Genomic DNA, 24,894 nt, shown 5'->3' on the forward strand with positions numbered 1-24,894 from the left:
GGCAGAAGACAGAAAGATTCATTTGCATTTTTATAATTACATACATAATTCATTCTCATCCACAATCTTTTGCAAAAATAGTTGTAACCCAATTTTTTTAATAGCAGGCATAATAAGCTGATATTATCCAGAATTTAAGCATGGCCCAATAACTGTTGGTGCCTACACAGTGGAAGAACAAAGAAATCTATTATTTTATCAGCCAGCAGAGGAATGACACCTGTATCAATCAGAAAGCCAGCTGCAGCTCTCAGGAAGCACATACGCTTTTACTATTGGTATTTTCACCAAACCATCAAAAGCTAAGCTTTGGTATGAAAGCAGTGGATAGCAGTTGATAATAGTTATAGACTTCCTGCAAAGTCTCCAGGAAATTCAATTCAATTCAATTCAATTTATTAGATTTGTATGCCGCCCCTCTCCGAAGACTCGGGGTGGCTCACAACAACAATAAAAACAGTATAACAATGGAACAAATCTAATAATAAAATTACGTTGAAATATTTGGTGGTCGTCGCAGAGATTCTGAAAACAGTTTGTGATAACAAACTGTTTACAGTAATTTAACAGTAATAGTAACTGAGAACCAATTAGTGGTTTAAAATATGTGACAAAGCTCTTTTGTTTCATACAGCAAAAAACAAACAAATACACACCACTATTTAAAATTGTTTAAAACATATAATTGATGTATTTTATACTTTCTATTTTTTTAAAAAACTGTTACGATATAACAACAGCAATTTGTTTTAATTGAAAGCTCCTCAACTAATGATTAGTAGTTTAAAATATAGGATATAGCTATGTAGTCAAAAATAGCGGGGGAGATCTTGAAGGCTGTTTCCAAAAATTAATTTTAATATAATGTATATGATTTATAATTTATCAATAATTATTATTTATAACCCAAGAATTATTTTACCTGGCTTATTTATGGTTACTTTTGTCTTGCTTGGTGAAAATAAAAATTGACCAGGTTTAAATGAGTACATCAACATATTAGATGTGTGTATGTTCTTCTCAAACTGTAAAACCTTCTGTGTGCCAAAGTTCCTATTTATGTAAGGCATGCCCAATTTTTGTAGATATGAGAGCCAAACACACCTTTGAACAATATTCCAGGGGCTATGATGTAAAAGGGACTGGGACAAAATATTTTAATAATAATAACATAGAATAACTAAGTTGGAAAAGGGACCTTAGAGGTCTCCTAATCCAACCCACTGCTTGAACAGAAGATCCTTTACCATTTTAGACAAGTGGCTGTTCAGTCCTTTCTTAAAAGCCTCCACAGATGGGGCATCCACAACTTCTGAAGGCAGGCCATTCCGCTATTTAATTGTTTTCACCATTAGGACATTTTTGCTTGCCTCTCTCCTTGCTTTAAAAGTGTATTATTAATTTAATATAGTAATCCCAACTCTTTTTATTTATGCTGATTTATGCTACAGTCTTTTTATTTATGCTGATTTATGCTACAGTCTTTTATTCTGTAGTTTGAATTGTTGTGGGTTATTGACGATGTATACTACCCAGGTCTTTCACACAGTGGGCTGGAATAAAAGGAAGAAAATAAGGCTCTCACACTCCTTGACAAGTTCAAAAAGTTATATCCTCTTTGAAGAGGTTGCAAAACCTATGGTATAAAGGCTGTTATTAGGTTTCCCTTATTAAGAGAATATCCCAGTGTGGCCATCAATTGTAGAGAGGTTGAGGAAGAGGATCAATAGATGTCAGAAGTACTTTGGTAAAAAGGCATTGGTTCAGTTGACTTCCCAATACTTAGAGCTTGAAATTAATTGCCTAGGATGATCTAGCTATTCTTACTACATGATTTGAGATCATTTGAAATAGCTCTTAAAACAAAACAAACAAAACAAGACAAAACAAAAAACAAAACAACAACAAAAGTTGCTGCTGCTGCTGCATTGTTAGAAAATATTTGTGGCGGAAATTGTTTTATCGTATTATAGCAAGCCTTTGATTACATCCTGATTGATAACAGTACTGGGATTTTTTAATTTTTTTAATAACATGGAGTCATGCAGGTGTTTTTGTAACATGTTACAATTTACATTAGTTACACTGTTAAAACATTTTTTTCATAAGGTTAAAAGTCTACTTTTTCTGAATTACTCATTACAATGATTGCATTTTCATCATCACAGATTTTAAAGATGTTTACGGTCTTTAACAATTACTTAGTCTAGTGCTGCTTGGTCTAAATTAAAACATGATGTATTCATACATGGTAATCATTAATTGTATTAAAAATGGAGCAATATCACAAATTGAATTTGTCCCAGAATTGCCTTTCATTTGCATTGTACCATGGGATCAATTGTACAAAATTGTTCAAGGTTATCCCAATGAAAAGCCAAGTCAGTGGCTGCTGTTCTATAGTAAGAATTTGATTTGATGTGTTTCCATGTTGGCACATTGCTGAAAATTCTTATGCTATTATTATTTCAAACTAAAATAAAAGTATTGTCAGCAAATGTGCTGTGTTAGTAACTGAGCAGGTGTTCCAAGGATGTAATTTCTCAGTTGGAAAAGAAAGTTCAGGAGCTGGCAGCAAAAGCTTATTGGAAATAGAAGATTACATAGCATTCTTGGAGAATCTTTACAGAAAAGAATTAGTTGGACTCGGATGCAAGAAACTAAGGCAGAAACCATAGCCATTAGGCACCAAAGAAACTCTACAAAAATGAATGGGATCATCTCCTGCACGTCTCTTTGTGTGTGTGTGTGTGTGTGTGTGTGTGTGTGTGTTTTAAAAAGACAAGGAGTCATATTAAAAATGCACTATCAGAGCCTTACTTCCTTTTTTTATATACACACAGGGCTTTGATCATGAGGTTGAAATGGTCATTCAACTTTTTTTGTCCCATCCCCCATAGACATTCTTGAAATAAGATAAAATACAAAGCAAGATTCCAAAAACAAAAGATTAATAGAAACATACAGAACAACTGTCACATTATGGTAAAGCAATTCCCAATTGTACATGTGGAATTATTTATTTTTCACAAATGGAGGCAAATATACATCTCCCAGGATAATGTTACAAGATCCAGTCTTAGTCAGTCACCAGGACCAGAGAGTTAATCTTCAGAGATATTGGACTCATTCTGGAGCCCATTGTCAGGGAACTTCTTTCTACTAGAATGTGTGCTTTGTGTTATTTTATGAGTCACATTTATGTGGTGCCTTCCTATTGGTTGATTAGTGTGTTAATGGCTGGCGATTGGCTATTGTTTACTTCTGTTGGCAAATCCAAGATTTGATTTCTACTCCTGCCTTGTTTCCAAATAGAAAAGTGAGACCATTACACAAGTCAGGGTTTTTTTAAAACACTGGGGAGGGGGTGGATGTTAAGAAATGGCCTAATACGAAAAACCTCAGGATCTTGAAAGACAATATTAATTAATTTGAAACATGAAAAATGCAGTAATTGAGGGTATTTCAGTAATATTTCTTCACCCATTTGGGCATTTCATACATCATATAACAAAAATATTTAAAGGTAGAATCAGAAGTGGTTTCCTCCCGGTTCAGACTGGTTTGCCTGAACTGGTAATAACCAGTGTTGGGTGAACCAAATGAAATTTGGATTCAGCGAACTCACCCGAACTTTGCCATGAAGTTCGGGTGAGTTCGCCGAACCTGAACCCAAACCCAAACCCAAACCCAAACCTGAACATTTGCTTGCAGCAAGCCACTGCGGTGTCCTTTTCTGTAAAAATAAACAAGGAGGTGCTTCCTTTTATTTTTACAGAAAAGGATGCCACAGCGGTGCTGCAAGTAAAAGGAGGTGGGAAATCCCATGAAGGGATTCTGGGGGCGGGGCTTTGACATCACAGAGACTCCTTCCTCCCTGTTTCGGCCGGCCAGGAAGTAGCCTCCATGACGTCAAAGCCCCGCCTCCGGAATCCCTTCATGGGATTTCCCACCTCCTTTTGCTTGCAGCGCTGCAAGCAAAAGGAGGTAGGAAATCCCACGATGGGATTCCCCACTCTCCTCCTGGGTGGTGGCGTTTCGCGGTGTTCGGCCAAACCCAAACCCAAACTTTACCCGAACTTTTTAAAAAGTTCGGGTTTGGGTTCGGCATGCCAAACACTGCAAAGTTTGGCACGAGCCCAAACTTTGCAGGTTTGGTTCACCCAACACTGGTAATAACCCATTGGTGATATCACAATAACATAGTGGAACTGGTTCGGTTGGTGACAGTCTGTGGGCACCACCATCATTTTTATTTTTATTTTTTTAAATGGGCAGGGGGTAATTTTTTTTCTTCTGAGCATACACAGAAGCCAAGTTTCTGGCATTGCAAATGTGTTGCCATTTTGGCTTTTTTATTTATTTTTTTATTATTTTTTGGTACTGCGCATGTGTGCACCCATGAGGCACACCCACATGGCTTGGGAGGATGCAAACCAGCATTGAGGTAAATTAAAACCCAACCCTGGGTAGAATCCCATTTAATGAATCTCCTATTTGTAAATTTTGTCTTTACTAGAATGTAGAGTAGTACATTACAGCTTTTACATTATGGTATAAATTTAGAACCTTTGGAGTCTTTGTAGAGGGGTGGCATACAAATCTAATAAATTATTATCATTATTCATGAACTATCAGCTGAATTAAATCTATTCAGCTATTCGGTGTGGAAAAATCTAATGAATCTTCATCCTTGATTCAGTTCAATGAGTTAAATGCATCTGTTCATTCAAATATTATTCAAAGTTGCTTTGCTTATCATTCTCTGAGAAAACTCACATAACTTGAAAAAGTCAAGTGACTTGAATTTATTGGGCAGTATTTTTGTAGTACTTTTTTCATCTTCTCTTCTTTTTCTCCAGAAAGCGATGGTATTTCATCATGCTTGCTTGACTTCTCTCCCATGGTTCACTGAGTTCACTGAGATCATGTTACCGATAAAATTGGTTCTAGGTTATTTTAATGTTGATATCTTTGAAAGTATAGCCAATTGAAATATACATATTATGTATGCATGATATAAAAAGAATAATAATAGATTATTGTGTGAAAATTTCATGTATAGAACACTTGAGAAAAAACATCAACATTTGAAAATTGAATATGTTGACAATTTAATTTGTATATCTTCTCTTAGTCATTGTTAGAGGCATACATAGCAGAGCTGGGTTCCTAAAGGTCCTATAGAACCGGTAATAAACCAGTGGTGACGTTACAGAGCTGTTCGGTCAGTGCTGGTCTGTGGCAACTACCATTTTTTTTTGGGGGGGGTGCTATTTTTTGCTGGTTTTTGCTTTTGCGCATGCTCAGAAGCAGAGTTTTTGGAACTGTGAATGTGCACACACACACATGAATACACACATAGCCATGTAGCATGGGAGGAAGTGAACTGGTGGCAATGTAAGTTAGAATCCTCCTCTGATACATAGGATCTGATGTTTTCATCAAAATTTCTATTTATTTATTTATTTTTATTTATTTGTTTTGTTAAGTAAAGATATGATGATAATATTAAGATACATGATACTAGTAAAAGTCAAAAAATTGAAAAAGAATATTAGAAATAATAATATTAAAATACATGCAACTAGTAAAAATGAAGAACATTAAGGACAGGGGACAGAAGGCACGCTAGTACACTTATGTACAAATGAAAAAAGGAGCATTGTTACAAAATGGCAATATTTTGCCCATTTCAATGATGCATATATAAAAAGAGATGGAATGATTGCTTTGTAACAGTGCTGCTCTGAGACTGATCTGAACTGGGAGGAACCCACCTATGGATCATAATACAGCTACTGAGAAAGGAATTACATAGTATCTGATTATCCATATTATTACAGTGGCAAGAATATAATATGCGCAATTCTGGACAAAATTAGGAAATACCAAAAGATGAAGACATAATTAGAAAAATATTGAATTGTGCTGAAATGGACACATTAATGAAGAAAATAAAAGAAAAAGAAAAAAACGAATTTTACTTAGTATGGAATAAAGTATATAAATGGCTGGAATAGAGAAAGAATAGGTAAAAGAGGAGTTTGAACTGTCAATTTTGATTGACCAGTATGAAATATTTAAGATAAATTAGTATAGAAGAATGTAAAACTATTGTACACAACAATGTAGAAGAAGAAATAAAAAAAGAAAGAACAAGTACTGCCTTTTTCAGAGTATGAGATGCACCTTTTTCCTCCCTAAAAGAAGCTGATAATTTGGGTTTGTCTTATACACTGTAGCTTTTCCCCCCAGCCCTAACTAGCTGCTAATAATCTTTCCAGCTCTTACTTTGCAGGCTCTTTCATTATTTCTCTCTGCAAAGAATGTTTTTCAAGCCCTAAGTCTTTGCCGGGTTTTTTTCATTGTTCTAACTTGCTCCGAATAAGTTTCTTTCCAGCCCTAACAAGGTGCAAACAATGCTCCCAGCTCTTACCAGCTTGCAAGCTCTTTCATTGTTACTCTCTGAGAAGAATGTTTTCCAAGCCCTAAGTCTTTGCAGGGGGTTTTCATTGCTCTACTTGCTCCAAATGTTTCTTTCCAGGTGCTAATGATGTTCCTAGCTCTTACTGGCTTGCAAGCTCTTTCATTGTTACTCTCTCCGAATAATGTTTTCTTAAAGCCCTAACCAGGGAACAATATATAATGTGCTGAAGCTGCCCAGACTAAGGATATTAGCCAAATGAATATCTGGGAAGCAAATTCTTTTCCCTATTTTCCTCCCCAAAAATTAAGGTGCATTTTATATTCCGTTATGTTTTATAATCTGAAAAATACGGCAATTTATTATATATATATATGAAAGAAAGAGAGAAATAAATTAGAAACTTTAGTAGAAGGTCAGGAGGTGCTAACTCAAATTATTTTTAATAGTCTTATTATAATTACTTTATATTAATAGCAGACATAGATGAACTTTTCACTATTATTTCAGGCTCACCCTTGGGTTCATGGTCAGCTGTGCATTTCTATCGATGTGGCTTAGCAACACCTCTACTGCTGCTATGGTGATGCCAATTGTAGAGGCGGTGGCTCAGCAAATCATTAGTGCAGAGGCCGAAGTAGATGCAATGGATATGACATGTGCAAATGGAACCATTAATCCTGCCCTGGAACTTGAAGGTAAGTAATTTCAACAAATGTTTAGCCTCACTTGGAAAAAGATAATCTGAGGGAAAAAACAACCCCTTCATTTGAACATTTTGTTTTTGTTTTCACAGAAAATATTAGTGAATGCGACTCACCTGATTGGAAATCTACTAAAGTTGAAGGGTAATATATATAGAGGGAGAGGGAGAGAAAAGTAGCAAGATATTAATATAGTTTACCTTTCTTATTAGCACTAAAATAATTACTGCTGCAAATATTTCTTTCCAGATACAGCAATGGTACTTCTCAAGCTGTGTGTGACATTGAAAATGAAAAGGTACTTAAATAATTTATCCCACTTATTTTAAAGATTAGTATAGTTATTACAGTCAGATTAACATATTATGGTTTTGGTTATAAAGTCAATTGAATAATATTATATAATTATTAATATGAACCAATATGACATCTACAATGTTTGTGATTTTCCAGATAAGTTAAAACAGGCAGGTAGTCTAGTGTTTAAATTTCAAAGTAATTTGCTTATTAAGACAAAGGAGAACATCTCAAAGTCATTTTGAAAATTTCAGCTTCCTCAGACAGTTGGGACAATTCATTCATTCATTCATTCGTTCGTTTATTTAATTCGAATTCTATTCAGCCCAATCCTGAAGGATTCAGTTGCAATTTACAACAATATAAAAAAAGATACAAATACAAATAAAAAAGAAGTCAAATATAAATATTTAAAACCATAAAACCCAGTTTAAAAACTCACCACTCAACAATACCATTCAATACAATTTGGCCATGACAGATGTCAAATTCATGGCCCCCAGGCCTGCCGACAAAGCTAGGTCTTCGCAGCCTTTCGGAAGGCCAGTAGGGTGAGAGCAATACGGACATCGGCAGGGGGGAGTTAGTTCCATAGAGCTGGGACGGCAATTTATTCCTAATTAAGTTATTGCTATTCTATATATAAATATTCCCAATATTATTACTGTTTATTATATGTATATGCTGCTCATCTCACAGTTTCAGATGATTCTAAGTGACTTACAACATAAAAGCTATAAATATTACATCAATTACAAATATAAAAAGATTAAAATTACAAAAGATTATGGCAAGCTGAAAAAGCTATGGTTTTGGAGCAAAGAAGTGGTGGTGCCTTCTCTGTTACTTCACCAGCAAGTCTTAGTCTTTAATAACTAAACGCCTATTGGCATTGCCGTGTTATAAGAGATATCCTGAAGGCCAGAAGAGAGGAGGCAGCTCTCACTTTCTACAGCATGATGTTCCAAAGGGCAGGGGCCATGGCACAAAAGGCTCTTTTGCAAAGTTCAGGATAGCTGTTGGAGGTGGGTTGTGTTTTTGGTTTTTTTGCTTGGAGCTTCCTTATTGTTATGGGTAGTTTGTTTTTCCTGGTTTTGGGAGTTATTAGAGGTACATATAGTTTAATACAAATCAAATCAAATCAAATCAATACATACATACATACATACATACATACATACATACATACATACATACATACATACATATATACATACATACACTTTTGACTTCATGTAAGGAAATAATGTAGTGGTCTTTAGCAGTGTTACAGCCAGTGACTAGTCAATCAAGAGATGAGAGGTCAGTGTTTATGAGATCATAGTTAGCTTTTTAAAAATTATAATTTGAATTACTGGGCAAATTGTGAATTATTAATTTATTATTTGAAAATGAAACTTATGAGCTTGTAGTGAAAGCTTCTATATATAGTTTTTTACTGTGCAAATAAGACATTATAGTATCATCAGAACTGTGTTGTCTTTTATTATTGGCTAATTTACCATTTTCAGAGTTTACATTGACAATGAAGAGCTTAAATGTAATCAAACTGAAAACTAGAAACTTAGGGATAGGACTTGATCCCCCCCCCCCTTATTGAAAGAAGAATTAGGGAAAGTGGAAGAGTTACTTTATTCTGCAGCTTCCTAAACTTTGAAAAAATTACAGAAAAAAAGATTAATCATTGAACTAGGGAAGGCTGATTTTAATAGGCTAATATGAAAATTGTTCATTGTATTTCTTTGATTTCTACTTAAACAGAATTCAGAACTGAGCCAGTCTGAAAGACGGTACCGGAACAAAAAAGACCATATGATATGCAAAATCATGTGCTTGTGTGTTGCCTATTCATCCACTATTGGAGGACTGACTACCATCACTGGGACATCAACCAACTTAATATTTGCAGAACAATTTAATACGTAAGAAAATTAATTCAAGTATTTTGTTCCTAAATTTAAATAATTTAAATTCTGCTCTTCTATCCATTTAAGTTAATTTGTGTCAATGCTGTGCTTCCCAATAATTTAACATTTCTCCATTTGGATGTCAATGCTAAAATGAGAGATTTTACCTCCTAAAACTTTTATAGGGAAGAAGTCAGCAGAAGGGTTTTCTTCACTGATGTATCTAACCAGACAGAAGTCTTGAGCTCTGTATTCAAATTTGGAGCTCTTCACTTGTACAAAACTGTTTTTATTGGAAATTGCCTTTTATCGTTCTCATTCTTTGCATCCCTGGTGCTTACCACATTATGGTTAGCTAACTCCAAAGACCTGCGTGTAAGATCATATATATCCCAAATAGAATAATTTTCCATGTAAGTAATTTGCTTTACCCTGCTCTTCTAGATTACCTGTCTGTATCACATCACCTTTTTTATCCAATTATGGTAAAATTAATTACTGTTTGTATGAACCACAGTCATTGTTTATGTGTTTCTAAGTACACGAGGCATTATTTCTATGCTCCTTATATCTGTGGGAAGAAATGCTGAATTTCATTTCATATTATGAGCGTATCTTTATAATTTTCTCCCAGTTCTTTAAATGTGTAAGTGCTTAGATTACACTCTATACAAATAGGAGATAAAATATGACTGGCAGGATTAGCATCCATAGAAGATTTTATGACATTCATAAAAACACAGTGTAAAGAGCATTACACAGCTCAGAATGACAGAATGTTTATTATTATTATTATTATTATTATTATTATTATTATTATTATTATGTCAATACAACACAGCAAACAAGATCACTATGCTGGATTTCATATTTCATCACCAGTCGCCCACTTCCCAAGCACCTAGGACTGCGTGATGTAGCGGCAAATTATGTGTGCCGATCCCAGTAAAGAGGCCTTTTGCAATTGACTGAGATTTTGTCAATTCCAATGACTTTCAAATGTCCGCTGAGATCTTTTTGCACTGCGCCCAGCGTGCCAAGTACCACTGGGACCACTTTCACTGGCTTATGCCAGAGTCGTTGCAGCTCGATTTTTAGATCTTCGTATTTCACTAATTTCTCTAGCTGCTTCTCCTCAATTCTGCTGTCCCCTGGGATTTATTATTATTATTATTATTATTATTATTATTATTATTATTATTATTATTTAGATTTGTATGCCGCCCCTCTCCGAAGACTCAGTTAATAATAAATCAGTAATCTTGGTTGGAATAATTATTTGTCAAATTGGCTACTATTCCTTCCCTCCTCCTTCCTATTTTTTATTAATACATTTGAAAATGCTGGTGTCGTTTCAAAAATATTCCCTAAATGAAATGTTATCCATATAACATAGCCTTTCAGGTAAAGCTTTGTGGTGAATCATTTGAATACACACACAGTATATAAACTGCAATACTTTTCCTTAACATAGATAACAATCAGGAACATTCTGCCACTTTCACTCTACATCCCAAGGATTTCTAATCTGCTAAAATGATTTCCAATTGCCAGGAATATTGTCCATCTGCCACTTGTAATTCATTCAAAGTTGCATCACTGAAGGCCGAATTTTACACAGAAGAATATATGAACTTCAAAGCAATAAAAGAAAAGCTTACATACTGTATGATCAAATAAGCCAGGACACAAACGTTTTAAAATCTTGTTGAATATAAACCAATGGACTATAGCAAAATCTGTATCCCCTCTAATTCCTTGTGTGAGTTTGTCTTGATCCCTGGGAATTATATGTGCATGTTCCATTCATATTAATTCCCAGCAACAATAGAATTAGCATTTGCATATGCTAATCAGGAATTGCTGCAACAATTTATTAATATATGATATTGAGAAGGTTCTAGGATAATTGTTATAGCAGTTTACAATGCTACTGTTTTCATTGGAGTCAGACAGCTAGAAGACAATTTTTTTAAAATGCAATATTAAAAGATAAATAAAAATAGAAAAGGAAGAGAGCTGAGAAAAATTGTCCCAAAGATGCTTTTTCAAAAGGCAACAGGGCTTTCTTCATTTTTTTCTTCTTGAAGACATTTCACTTCTCATCCAAGAAGCATCTTCAGCTCTGACTGAATACTGGAGAATGGAGAGATTTATATCTTCCTCATTGAAAAAGCAGTTCACTTGCCTTTTGAAAAAGCACCTTTGGGACAACCACGACCGGAATGAAAATCTCCATAGACATTTAGCTCAGAAATGAAGTAAAGTACAGAAAAGGAAAAAGGAGGGGAAAAATAAGAAACATGGAAAAAGAAAGACTTCTGACTTTCTTTAGTAGAGATATAGAGATAAGAATACATCAGACTTACTCTCTTAACATTTGTCTACATTATTTTGATAAGCCCATATAATACCAATCGTCAAATCTCAAAATCAGCTTTCTACTTCTTTCAGCTTCTGACAAGAAATCCAGAAATGATTTCCAAATAGCAATTACATTTGCCTGTAATCATTTGCCTACATGTTTCCCCCGCCAGTTCCATTAGATACAGTGGTACCTCATCTCACGAACGTCTCTTCCAACGAACTTTTCAAGATACGAACCCGATGTTTAAGATTTTTTTGCCTCTTCTTCCGAACTATTTTTATCTTATGAACCCAAGCCGCTGCTGCTGGGATGAAGGGGTTTCTTTTCCCCCCCTTTTTTGAAGAAAGAAAAGGGAGGGGCGGTTTTGAGGGGGAAAGACTTTGCATTAACAAAAGTAGGAGAACAGCGTGCTTGCAGGCACTGAAAGAGTGTCTTTTGAAGAAAGAAAAGGGAGGGGCGGCTTGGAGGGGGAAAGATTTTGCAGAGAACAGCATGCTTGCAGAGGCACTGAAAGAGTGTCTTTTGAAGAAAGAAAATGGTGGGGCGCCCCACTTGCCTTTCTTCCTTCCCACTCACCCTTTAGCCTAGCCTTGCTTCTTCCACCCGCCCCCTTTACCTGCTCCTCCCTGCCCTCTGTTCGCCTCCCTTCTAAAGTTTGGGATTTTCCTGAAGGATTTGCACGCATTATTTGCTTTTACATTGATTCCTATGGTAAACATTGTTTCGTCTTACAAACTTTTCACCTTACGAACCTTTTCCTGGAACCAATTAAGTTCGTATCATGAGGTACCACTGTATTTCCAATTGGAGACATAAGCTTGATCATATTAATTGATTAATAAAAGCTATTATATAACTGGGTGCTTTTTCTGGCCTGATTTTCCCATATAGCTTGGTTTTCTAACTTTTGCTTTAAAAAGAAAGTTCAAAAAAATAGGGAGGGACACAAGGAACTAATGAATAAATCCCTTCCTTTTCATCTATTCCTTTAGCCCATTCTTTTTTATTTGAGTCTATAATAATTAGGAATCCAGATTTGCCTTGCTGAAGGCATGGAAGGGCAGCAAAAATGAATGCGAACAGCTACAGCTTTCTCAACTCATAATTTAAGATGCGTGTACATTCTTGGGGTTCCAACCAAGCACACAACCTATAGAGCAGGCTCTAATAAATAGCTTGAGTAAACAGGTAGTTCTAAGGAAAATTAATTCAGGGAAAAGGCAGAAGATGGAGAGCTATGGAATTGGAAAGGTAATGAATTGAGCAGCAGAGGGAAAATGAATGCCCAGGATAAAGAAATATTGCTAAAATGCATTAATATCCTTAGGCTTTATAGCTCTCCATGATACAGCTGGTTTCTGAGTTCCACTTAGGTATGATATAGTTTTGCTATTCATATTGGAGGAGGGTTGCAGAGAGGGAGGTAGAAGGATGCCCTTCTCTTGAAACTTAAATAACCTAAACTCCTAAGAACATTGTTAAGATAATGAAAATCCGTTTGCAGTCTCATATCTAGGCTAGAGCAATTTTGTCATTGCAGTTATACATCAGTAGCTGTTCCTTAATGAAAATGACAGTGCATGACAATAGCCATGAAAGAAAGTCAAGAAGGGATGGAGTTGTTCAAAGACAAGACTCCAACGCTCTTTCATATCATTGTCTGTAATAGTCCAAGTCCTTAAGGGCAAAGATAGGCTCCTTTTAGCCTGGGAATTTATTAGTGAAAATTGGCTGAGCAAGTAGTTTGTTCAAGTAGGTAATAATGGTTATGTAATACATTGGAAGGCTTTGCTTTGGTGGGACAGCTGAGCTTGGTCCCTTTCTATTTAGGCCCATTTTTTAATATTTTAAATATATATATACCTCGAGATACGAGTTTAATTCGTTCCGGACCTGGGCTCTTAAGTCGAGCAGCTCTTATCTCGAACGACTTTTCCCCATAGGAATTAATGTAAATAATTTTAATTGGTTCCAGCCCTAAAAAAACTCACAAAGTTAGTCTAAATTATGCAGAAACACATGTTTTTAATGAAGAAATGTACATGTACATATAAATGAATAATGAAGTTTCTTTCACTTAACTTGTAAACTTTCTTAAACTTTTAAATTTACATATGTTCAACTTCTCTGCCACCCAATCCTGTAGGACAGAGGTCCCCAACCCTTTTTGCACCAGGGACCGGCTTTAAGCGATCAAGAGAGGAATGGGTGAATGAATGGACGGAGGGTGGGAAGGAAGGAAGGAAAGAGGGAAGGGACAGGAACAGAGGAAGGAAGCAAGGAAACTTATGAAAGGGGAGAGTAAGAGAGGAATGAGTGAAGGGAGGGAGGGAGGGAAGAAGGTGGGAAGGAGAAAGAAAAGAAGAAATAGAGGAAGGGAAGGTAAAAGAGAGAAAGAAAAAGAGCAAGAAAGAAAGAAAGAAAGAAAGGGGGAAGGGACAGGAACAGAGGAAGGAAGCAAGGAAACTTATGAAAGGGGAGAGTAAGAGAGGAATGAGTGAAGGGAGGGAGGGAGGGAAGAAGGTGGGAAGGAGAAAGAAAAGAAGAAATAGAGGAAGGGAAGGTAAAAGAGAGAAAGAAAAAGAGCAAGAAAGAAAGCTGCAAGCACCCCCCCCCCCCGAGCCCCCCAGGCCGGCTGCAACCTTTTAAAACACGCGCGCCGCTTCGCAGCTGTCTCCTGAAGCCGAACGCGGAAGTTAGCGTTTGGCTTCAGGAGACAGCTCCTTGGCGCTTGTATCTCGAATTTGGGCTTGTAAGTAGAACAAAAATATCTCTCCCCTCCCAGCTCTTATCTCGAGTTGCTCTTAAGAAGAGCAGCTCTTATGTCGGGGTTCCACTGTATATATATATATATTGAGATGCATATTCATTTCAGACTAGTCACATTTCCATGCTACAATCCTGACATAATAAATTATATGTGCATATAAACCTTTCTATTAGGTAAAACTATCAGAAGAGGAAGTTTAGAATGGGTTGCCTTCAGAAGTTGTGGGTGCTCCATCACTGGAGATTTTTAAGAAGAGATTGGACAACTACTTGTCTGGAATGATAGGCTCTCCTGCTACAAATATTTATTGTTTTTGGTTTAAGTAATTTTTTTACCTTCCACAATCAGATGACTCTTAGCAGTTATATTGCACTTTTAACTCATATTCAGGGGCTGTTAATCGTGTTATATATATATATATATATATATATATATATATATATATATATATATATATATATGTCAAATGTTTTTTTAGCTGACAACTATATATATCCCAGTAAGGGTGTGGCTAGCTGATGAGGCCAGAACAAGGCCAAAATGGTGCCATCCTAGTCTCCCTTAATTTTAAAATTTCAGCAAAAAACATGTGATACATACAGAATATAGTTGTCGGCTATGAATAAATTAACTGCCTTGAAATGGCCCTGGGTTGGGCCTAGAGGCAAAAAGGAGCTGTGACGTTCCTTCAATATACCAGGGTGATCCGACGTAAAAAACATGTAGCTCCTCCCTGGTACAGAGCTGAAGGGATCAGGTCTGGTGGCCTAGAGGTTAATTCTCTGCCTTACGAGGTGCTGGATCAAATCCCAGTAAGGGTGTGGCTAGCTGATGAGGCCAGAACAAGGCCAAAATGGTGCCATCCTAATCTCCCTTAATTTTAAAATTTCAGCAAAAAACATGTGATACACACACACACACACACACACAAACACACATATATATAATAAATTATATAAATTATTTTATTTTTTAATGCTGCCCTTTTCCTTAGACTCAGGGCGGCTTACAACATGTTAGCAATAGCACTTTTTAACACAGCCAGCCTACTGCCCCCACAATCTGGGTCCTCATTTTACCCACCTCGGAAGGATGGAAGGCTGAGTCAACCTTGAGCTGGTGTTGAGATTTGAACTACTGACCTGCAGATCTACCAGTCAGCTTTAGTGGCACTCTACCAACTGCGCCACATTGGATCTGCGTATGTGCAGGAGGCAAAATCTTGTGAGGGGACACGTGTGTGAGTGAGATTTCGGTGGGGGTTTTTGCTTCCACGCATGCACGGAAGCAAAAAATCATTGAAATCTCATGCATGCATTCCCTCACAAGGTTTTGCTTTCTGTGCATGCACAGAAACAAAAACACACTGGGACACATGTGCAGGCATGCAAGATAACCAAAGGTGTGCATACAGCACAATGATCACTACTGGTGCAGCGTTCTTTCCCATATCGGTAACAACCCGCTACTGCTCATAATCATTGTGAAATGCTTCCCATAATCCAAGATAACAAGTCAGGCTTAAATTAAAGTTATTGCCTTAGCAAATATTATTTTGCCTCCTGCACATACGCGGGTCCAATGTGGCGCAGTGGGTAGAGTGCCACTAAAGCTGACTGCTAGATCTGCAGGTCAGCAGTTCAAATCTCATCTCCGGCTCAAGGTTGATTCATCCTTCCATCCTTCTGAGGTGGGATTTAATCATAATGCCATGTTTCCAAACAAACTCTTCTTTATTTACTAACTCTTGTGAAGCTAGGAGTCACGTATGAATGAATGGACTGCTTCCATGCTGATTATTCACAGTCCAGTTGAACAGATCATAATTCCTGGCTCATAGTGATACATAACTTTGGCTAATATAATAATGTCATTTTTCTCTATGTAGAATAATTCTCACAGAATTATTCACTCATAGAGAGTGAGGTTTTTAAAACAATGTCTTGAGAACTTTAAGCTTTGTGGACATGAAATCTCTTTAGCTATTTTCTCATTAGTCATTTTAGCATCTTCTAGCACCATTTGGCCTCCTTTGAGGGAATAGAAAGCCTGTCCTCTATATTGTTGAATGATACATCAATGGTTGCAGGACTTTTTTCAAAATACAGTATATATCAAATGCTATCTGGAAGTCCTTATCATTTCAGAAAATAAGTTTCGCTTTTTGTCTAACCATAGACACTGGTACTGTACACTAAAAAGCTATCCAGATTATCCTTTTTGAAAATCATAAATGATTGATTGTTAGCAGTTGAGAAATAAAAAGTTAAATTAGATATTTATTTCTAGTTAGACCTAGGTTTTCATCAAAATTCTTGTTTCAAAATCTTGGAAAATGAACTTGGTCTGAAGCAATGAATAGTTAAATAGTTTGCTTCTGAAATTTTGGAACAATTTTGTTTGATGCATTTTTATAAAAGTTTTCTCCATTTTTCCATAAATTAAAAAATATGATACAGAAAACAGAAAGCATTGCTCTATGCCAAAATCTTTAACTTCCAATCAGGATATTTTTATGGTTATTACATCATGCCTACAGTCACAGTGGTTGAAAGCATAGCAGTAAAAAAAAAAAGCATTTTTAAACTCTAAAATACTAATTTTAGAGTTTAGCCACCCCGAGTCTACGGAGAGGGGCAGCATACAAATTTGATTAATAAATAAATAAAATAAATAAATAATAATGTTTTACTGCACAATTCTTAAACTATACTTATTTTTTTCCAGAAATGTAGAATTGTTATATTCATTCAAATTGCTTCTAGAACTCTAGGAAAGGCAACTAAACAATTTTATTTTGTTTTTATTTTTTTGGCTTTACACCTGCTGCCATACAATCCCTCCTGAAATCTCTGCTATCAGAATCACTAAACATTATTCAGTTCTGTTCCAATCTAGTGATAGATATTTGTTCAGACCAGACGATTTGGACCAGTTTGTCCGAACCAGTAGTGACACGATGTCATGGTTCGGTTGATGCCGGTCTGCAGGCTATAATTTTAATTTTTTACTTTTTTAAAAAAATTGATTTTTTGGAATAATTTTTGGGAGTTGAAATCCACAGGTCTTAAAGTTGTCAGGTTTGAGGATCCCTGATATAAAGTGTTATCTAAAAGAATTTTAATTAACTGATAGAAGACAATTAAAAAAGACTAACTTCAATGACTAACACATTTTAAAATACTTTCACTATGGAAGGGCCAATTGGTGCAAGACTCTAAATTGCTGATAGTGAATGTTCCATTTTTATTTCCTGGAGGGTAAGCATCTATTAAGATGAAAGCTGGATATATGTTCTCTTAAGGTTTATCATCTGTACAGCCATTGTGTATCTTGGTTTAAGAAACATCTTTCTATTCATATTAAAAACCAACTCAATTTTTATTTTTTCAGACGATATCCTGGTTGCCAATGCATTAATTTTGGATCCTGGTTTATTCTTTGCATCCCAATCACTGTTATTATTTTAATACTCTCCTGGGTTTGGCTTCTGTGGCTTTTTCTGGGTTTCAAGTAAGTACTCACGGGAGACGTCCAAAGTATTATCATCTTGTGTAAGAATGTGTTTACATGGGGTAAAAATAACAAATCCTTACTCCCAAAGAGCATATGTATAAAATAAACATTAGAAAACAATAGAGGAAGAAGAAAAATGAAGGCATAAAAAAGTTAAGGGAAATATGTATGTTTCTTATGTATATTTTTGCTCAATTACAATTCTGAATATAGTGGATATAGTATACTTCAGTGAAGGCAAATATATTGAGGGTTCCAGAAAAAAACAATAATGTGGATTATATTATCTTGATATGCAAATGGAAAATTATAATGCAAAGCAGAGTGGAGAAGTCAGCACTACCCTTACCATTAGGATGAATGTGACAGCTGATTCAGGCAGTATGCTATACCAAACAAGGAATAGTAGTTATTATAGTTATAGTTTATTATAGTTTATTAGATTTGTATGCCGCCCCTCTCTGAAGTAAGTTATTAGAACTAAATTTCATAAATGGAAACTATCCTGCCCAGTGATCTAATACCTGCCTTGCTGCTTAGCTAAGATCGAAGGTGTTGAGTTATGATACTGAGAGACAGGAGGTTGATGGAGTGACTTCAGCTCTTTATTTGGTTACAGTGAGCAAACTTCAGCAAAAGCATAAAAGTGACAGGTGTTTAAATAGAGAGCCATTCAGGCAAGGAACCAATCAGAATTTTCCACTTCCCTGTTAGACTGGAGTGAAAACTTCCCAGTTCTTTGGGACATAACGTGGAGCATTAGTCCATTATTCACGTTGAGGTAAGATTGTTCTCCCAGGCAGATCAGTTTTTGTACATGAAATTGTGGCATTTTTTTTGCAATATGCCCATGAGATCTTTCAAAGGAAGAAAGCCAACCCAGTCCTTGAGAAGTTCTTTAGTTCAGTCATCAGAAGTGGAACCTATCTTCTGATCTACAGGTATTATAACAAGTTATATCAGTTCACTTTTCATTTCAGCTTGAAAGAAATGTTCCAGTGTGGCAAGCCAAAGACATCTAGAGAACAATCATCAGCACAAGTAATCAAAGACGAATACAAGAAACTTGGACCAATAAGGTAATGCATTTGGCTAATCTACAGAAGATATACAGTAGTACCTCTAGATACGAGCTGCTCCACATGCGAGTATTCCAAGTTACGAGCAGAGAGGCAAGCAAAATTTCTGTTCTACATACGAGCTTAAATTCGGGATACGAGCAGAGCGTCCACTAGGTGGTGCAAGAATTCCATTTTTTCCAGTTATCTCTGGGCGAAAAGCCAAATCTAAATGCATTGGTTCGAGATACGAATTGATCGACATACGAGGTCAGCTCTGGCACGAATTAAACTCGTATGTCGAGGTACCACTGTATTATAAATACTATCAAATAAATATTACAATCAGTGGTGGGATTCAATTATTTTTTACTATCAGTTCTGTGGGCATGGCTTGGTGGGCATGGCAGGGGAAGGATACTGTAAAATCTCCATTCCCTCCCCACTCCAGGAGAAGGATACTGCAAAATCCCCATTTCCTCCTAATCATCTTGGACTTGGGAGGCAGAGAATGGAGGGGCCAATCAGAGGTGGTATTTAACAGCTCTCTGAACTACTCAAAATTTCTGCTACCGCTTTTCCAGAACTGCTCAGAACTTGCTGAATCCAATACTATTAAGGCAAATCAGTTCAAAGAGTGATAGTCAATACATGGTGTCTTTGTTGCAGCTATCCTGAAATTGTCACCCTTGTCCTGTTCATTCTGATGGCCCTGTTATGGTTTACTAGAGATCCTGGATTCATTCCTGGCTGGTCTTCTTTATTTCCAAAGTAAGTCAATCCTGCATAATTTTTAGCGGGTTCTATATTTTTATAGATGGATAAATCCGGATAGTACCAAATATTTCTTTAAACATCTATTAGAATGTGTAAAGGAAGAGTCAATGCCTTTTCCTTAAAAAAATACAATTCTCCCTGGCATTCAGAATGCCATCAGCATCATAGAAATTGTTATCAACTTTTCTAAAAATATGCAAAGATGAGAGCAAGTGAGATGTGGTGGTTGTGTGTTAGACTAGAACCAGGGGGAGAGAAAATCTAACTTTTTATTCCACTACAAAAAATGATTGAATGAATATAAATATAGATATATAGATATAAATATAGATATATATAGATATATACAGATATACAGATATATAGATGATATATAGATGATATATAGATATATAGATATAGATATAAATATGTAAAATATTTTTGCTGATAATGAAAAGGGAGGGAGCCTAATATAGATCTATTTCAGGTTTATTTGCTTTCATCAGGTAGTCCTCTAGGCTACAGGCTTGCCTCCTGTATCAGCTTGCATCAATTATGTGTGATTTTTTTTCGATGATACAGGAGGCAAGCCTGTAGCCTAGAGGGCTACCCGATGAAAGCAAATAAACCTGAAATTGATCTTTATTAGGCTGGTATATGGAAGTAGCATACAGCTTCCTTTTTGCAACTAAATATGCTAAATATATATAATTATAAATATATAAATATTGGATTTGTATGCTGCCCTGAGTCCTTGGAGAGGGGCGGCATACAAATCCAATAAATAAGTAAGTAATTAAATAAGTAAGTAAGTAAGTAAGTAAGTAAGTAAGTAAGTAAGTAAGTAAGTAAGTAAGTAAGTAAATAAATAAATATTGTAGGTATCTGGATAACTGACACTTTAGGAGTCTCTCTCTATTTAGTACTCTATTTCATCCATTTAATCTTGCATCTAAAGTAGGATATTCAGTTTGCTTAGATCAACTTGAAGAATCACTATATTTTGATTTGTAAGAGTCATTTCTTTACCTGGAATATAATTCGTATCTTCTTACGGTTTTATTTTCTCTGTTAGATTTTCACCACAATCATGATAGTTTAAATTAATTTGAATATCCATTATATTCTGGTTCTGGCATAGAATTCCATATGAATGAAATTCCATGTGAATACTCAGAATCCATTCAGGTCTTTGACTGATGTATATATGCTACTAAATATGGAGTTTTGTATGTGTGTGTATATATATCTAAAATCTTTTTGCAGATTATATTTTCAAACATTATTTACATTTAGTTCCAGGAAATTTCCATGGCAACATCTACGATTATAAGAACGGCCATACAGAATAGTTCATATGAAGTTTACCATTAGTTTTTCTTTATAGACATTGCAGAGTAACTCATTATCTATTAATATGTTTACATATTTTATATATTTTATATTTTATTTTATACCACAATACCTAAAGGAAGAATGAGCAGCTTTTAGTCCTAAAGAGCTCTGGTGATGCTAAAATAGGGCTGAGAGAGTTGTCAAGGACTTGAGAATGTTACAGCCATCATTTTAAAAGCTTCTACATGTTCCTTGAGATTTAAAAAAAATCTCTGTCAGGTATGACAGAGAATTCAAAAGAATTCAATAAAGTAGAAGCATCTTGTTGCTGCTACATCTTGAAATGTTTAGTTGCTTTCTTAATCTTCAGTGCTAGCTGTGAATTTGGGCACTTTGTTTATTGCTGAAAAGAAGAATTCACTTTTTTTTTGCCTCTGATTAGTTAGTTAGGAAAAATCCCTTTGTAGCTAGATCTTGGCAAAACAAAAAAGAAAAAAATGGAGTTTTTCAATCCAGCAAATGCACTCGGAGTCATAATCCGAGATGATTTTTCTGGGATGTTTTCCAGAAGCTATCAAGCTTTTTTATAGTTACTGACACTTTTTTTAGAATACCTTTTTTAAAAGTTTTATTAAATAACAATGCTTCTTTTACATGAATTTTAACAGATTATGACAAATGAAGATATAAGCCTGAAAGTTTTTGTTTTTTTTTAAAAACACTGCTTTTCTAATTAATATGACAGAAAGATAATTGGGGGGCGGGGACAAATATAGAAAGAAGGAATAAAGCAAATTATAATCTATTACATAATATTCAAATAATTTTGTAAACAAATCACATGAAATATTTCTCCATATTTTTATTATGAAAAACACCCACTTAAAGAAAAGAAATTATACAATTTTCCTAGCTTTATCTTTATCTATTTATCTAATCTTGCTAGCAGAAAGATTCTTCACTCCCCCCTAAGCTTAAGAAATCTATAGTTGATATACTGATAGATCTATATTTTTTATTTATAATTAAAGAATGAATTCACTTCCTCAAAATTCTCTGGTTTCCCCATATTAACAATCATATGGATTACAACCCTAAACAGAGCTTCAATTAAAACATATCATTTGAGTGCATCCTTGTACTTCTAAATTAATGAAATAAGTCTAGACTTTTTAAAGTGGTATCAGGGGAGTCCAGTAACCAAGAACAAGATGATTTTTTGAATTAATCTTATTTTAAGATCATAGGAAATATGCTTACAATTTAAAGTTCCTTTGTCATTGATTCATCAACTCTCCATACAAAGTAATTATTTGCAGAAATTAATATATTTTTTTAATGTGATGAGTTCTGAACAATCTATTATTTTTATAATAAGGGTTTTTAGTTGTTTTATTAAATTGGATTGTTACATGTTGTTTTTTATCATTGTTGTTGTATCCTGGAATGGCTACCTTGTAACTCTGTAAATAGTTTGTTCCTCTTTCTAGCGCTGTCTGAGCCGAAGCAGGAAGTCGCTCCTGATTGGCTCAGACGCGGCCGGCTCTAGCTTTGGCGGGAACCGCAAAAGTATAAAAGAAGCGGTTTCTCCAGGCAGAGTCAGTCGGTACTCGCTGAATTGTCACTTTACCTTGCTGAGCTGTCACTTGTTCTCTGAGCTGAATAAAAGTACCGATTGCTTGAACCCTGCCTCTGGGTCTACTTCACTGGCGACGAACGGACGGAAGAAACATCGCGTGCAACATGAACAAAGTCCAGATCGGCCAGGCTCCGGAACTCTTCGATCCCGAGAAAACGACCTGGGACGAATACATGGCCACCTTCGAGATCTTCCTCGAGGCGGCGGGAATACAGGACGCCGAAGCCGATCGAAGACGGGCTATTTTCCTTAATTACTGCGGCCCAGAAATCCGTGGACTGGCCCAAACTCTCACCGAACCGCAGCAAGCAAGAACCGTAGCGTGGGACGTCCTACAGGAAAAGCTAGCGAGCCATTTCAAACCGACCAAACCGGCCATGGTTTTTCGGCATCAATTTTCCATGATGGCTCAGAAGGAAACCGAGTCGATCAACCAGTTTACAACGCGGCTTCGAACGGTACTTGCTCAATGCAAGTTTAAAGACCCGGAAGCTCGCCTCACCGACGCCTTGGTTTTCGGCATGAAAAGCAGCACAGTGAGAAATAAACTCCTCACCGAAGAAGAGCCGACTCTACAAACCGTGATTAAACTAGCACAAACCGCTGAAGCAGCCGACGCAGCGGCTAGGGAATTGAAAGAGCACGGAAGGCGAGAACTCATTGCCAAAATTGACTCCGCGTCTTCCAGCGCCGTGGAATCAGACGACCTCACCCAACCAACTCACAGCGGGGACAACTGCCTCCTGGTGCAAGACCAGCCGAGACACCTTAGAGCTACTCACCCAGCCCCCTGCGCGGGCTGCCGGGGAAATCACCAGCGCCATCGATGCCCTTTCCGAGACGCTACATGCCGCTGCTGCAACCGTAGAGGCCACATCGCCATCGCTTGCAGAGCAACAGCACCGGAAGAAACTTTCGCCACGCCGCAATACCAGCGACCACAAAACCAGACCCCCCAATCGCGAGAAAGGAGACCGTTCCGCAACTCGGGTCAAAGGAACTACTCAACCGCTAACCGCGACTACTATAGAGGTAACTCTCAATTTTCCGTGAATAACACGGCAACCAAAAAGGGGGCTAAAATTGTTATCTCATTGTTACTAAATAACCAGCCTTGCTCAATGGAGCTGGATACGGGCTCTAGATATACCATCATGCCCTGGGAAAAATTTAAACTGTATATGCCTAATGTGTCTAAGGCTGACCTAAATCAAACCTCTTTGGTGATCAGAGACTTCCAAGGGGGGGTAATCTCGGTCCTGGGAACAGCAAATGTACCTATTGCATTCAAAAATGTTAAATGTACCCTTCCCATGCTTATTGTAACGGGGGCCAAGCACTCTCTTCTGGGGTTAGCGTGGATGGAACCGTTGGGGATCGAGATTTCGGGTGTGTATAATGTAAACTGTGATAATATGCCTAACTTTGTGAAAGAGTTCCCTGAAGTGTTCAGCCCCACCTTGGGATTGTATAAGGGGCCCCCTATATCATTCTCTATTGACCCCAAGGTCCCACCGATCAGACTAAAACCTCGCAGGGTCCCCCTTCCGCTTCTCCCCAAACTAGACATACAGTTGGATAAACTCATTAGCCAAGGTATTTTGGTCCCTGTGGAACAGGGGCCATGGGAAACTCCCATAGTTACACCTCTGAAGCCAGATGGTTCTTTAAGAGTTTGCGCTGATTACAAATCGACCCTGAATAAGGCACTCCAACACCACCCCTACCCCATCCCGGTTGTGCAACAACTTCTACACTCCCTGGGGGAGGGGAAAAGGTTCGCAAAGATCGACCTGGCGCAAGCTTACCAGCAACTTCCGGTCGATGAACAAACAGCAAACGCTCAAACAATTGTAACGCACAGGGGGGCTTTCAAATGCACGAGGTTACAGTTTGGGGTAAGCATAGCCCCAGGAATATTCCAGAGCATTATGGAACGCCTATTGTCAGGGGTAAATGGGGCCATTCCATACTTTGATGACATCTTAATTGCAGGGGAAAACCAGGAACAAGTAAACAAAAGAATAAGGGAAGTACTTAAGAGGTTACAGGACAAAGGGTTAAGAATCAAGCCTGATAAATGTGTCTGGGGAACCAACAGTATAGAATTCCTT

The 24,894-nt window shown here is 36.7% G+C and overlaps 1 protein-coding gene across 1 annotated transcript in view; it reads left to right on the forward strand.

Moving 5' to 3' along the window:
- The window catches only part of SLC13A1 (solute carrier family 13 member 1), a 56,484-nt gene that overhangs the window by 16,057 nt on the left and 15,533 nt on the right, over positions 1-24,894 (forward strand). The window contains exons 3-9 of the mRNA XM_070755432.1: positions 6,938-7,125; positions 7,224-7,275; positions 7,381-7,429; positions 9,190-9,350; positions 17,867-17,986; positions 18,970-19,068; positions 19,717-19,818. Of these exons, the coding sequence (XP_070611533.1) occupies positions 6,938-7,125; positions 7,224-7,275; positions 7,381-7,429; positions 9,190-9,350; positions 17,867-17,986; positions 18,970-19,068; positions 19,717-19,818 (771 nt within the window). The remainder of the gene's footprint in view (positions 1-6,937; positions 7,126-7,223; positions 7,276-7,380; positions 7,430-9,189; positions 9,351-17,866; positions 17,987-18,969; positions 19,069-19,716; positions 19,819-24,894) is intronic.

Source organism: Erythrolamprus reginae, chromosome 6 (assembly GCF_031021105.1).
Source record: "Erythrolamprus reginae isolate rEryReg1 chromosome 6, rEryReg1.hap1, whole genome shotgun sequence".
NCBI classification, from domain to species: domain Eukaryota; kingdom Metazoa; phylum Chordata; class Lepidosauria; order Squamata; family Dipsadidae; genus Erythrolamprus; species Erythrolamprus reginae.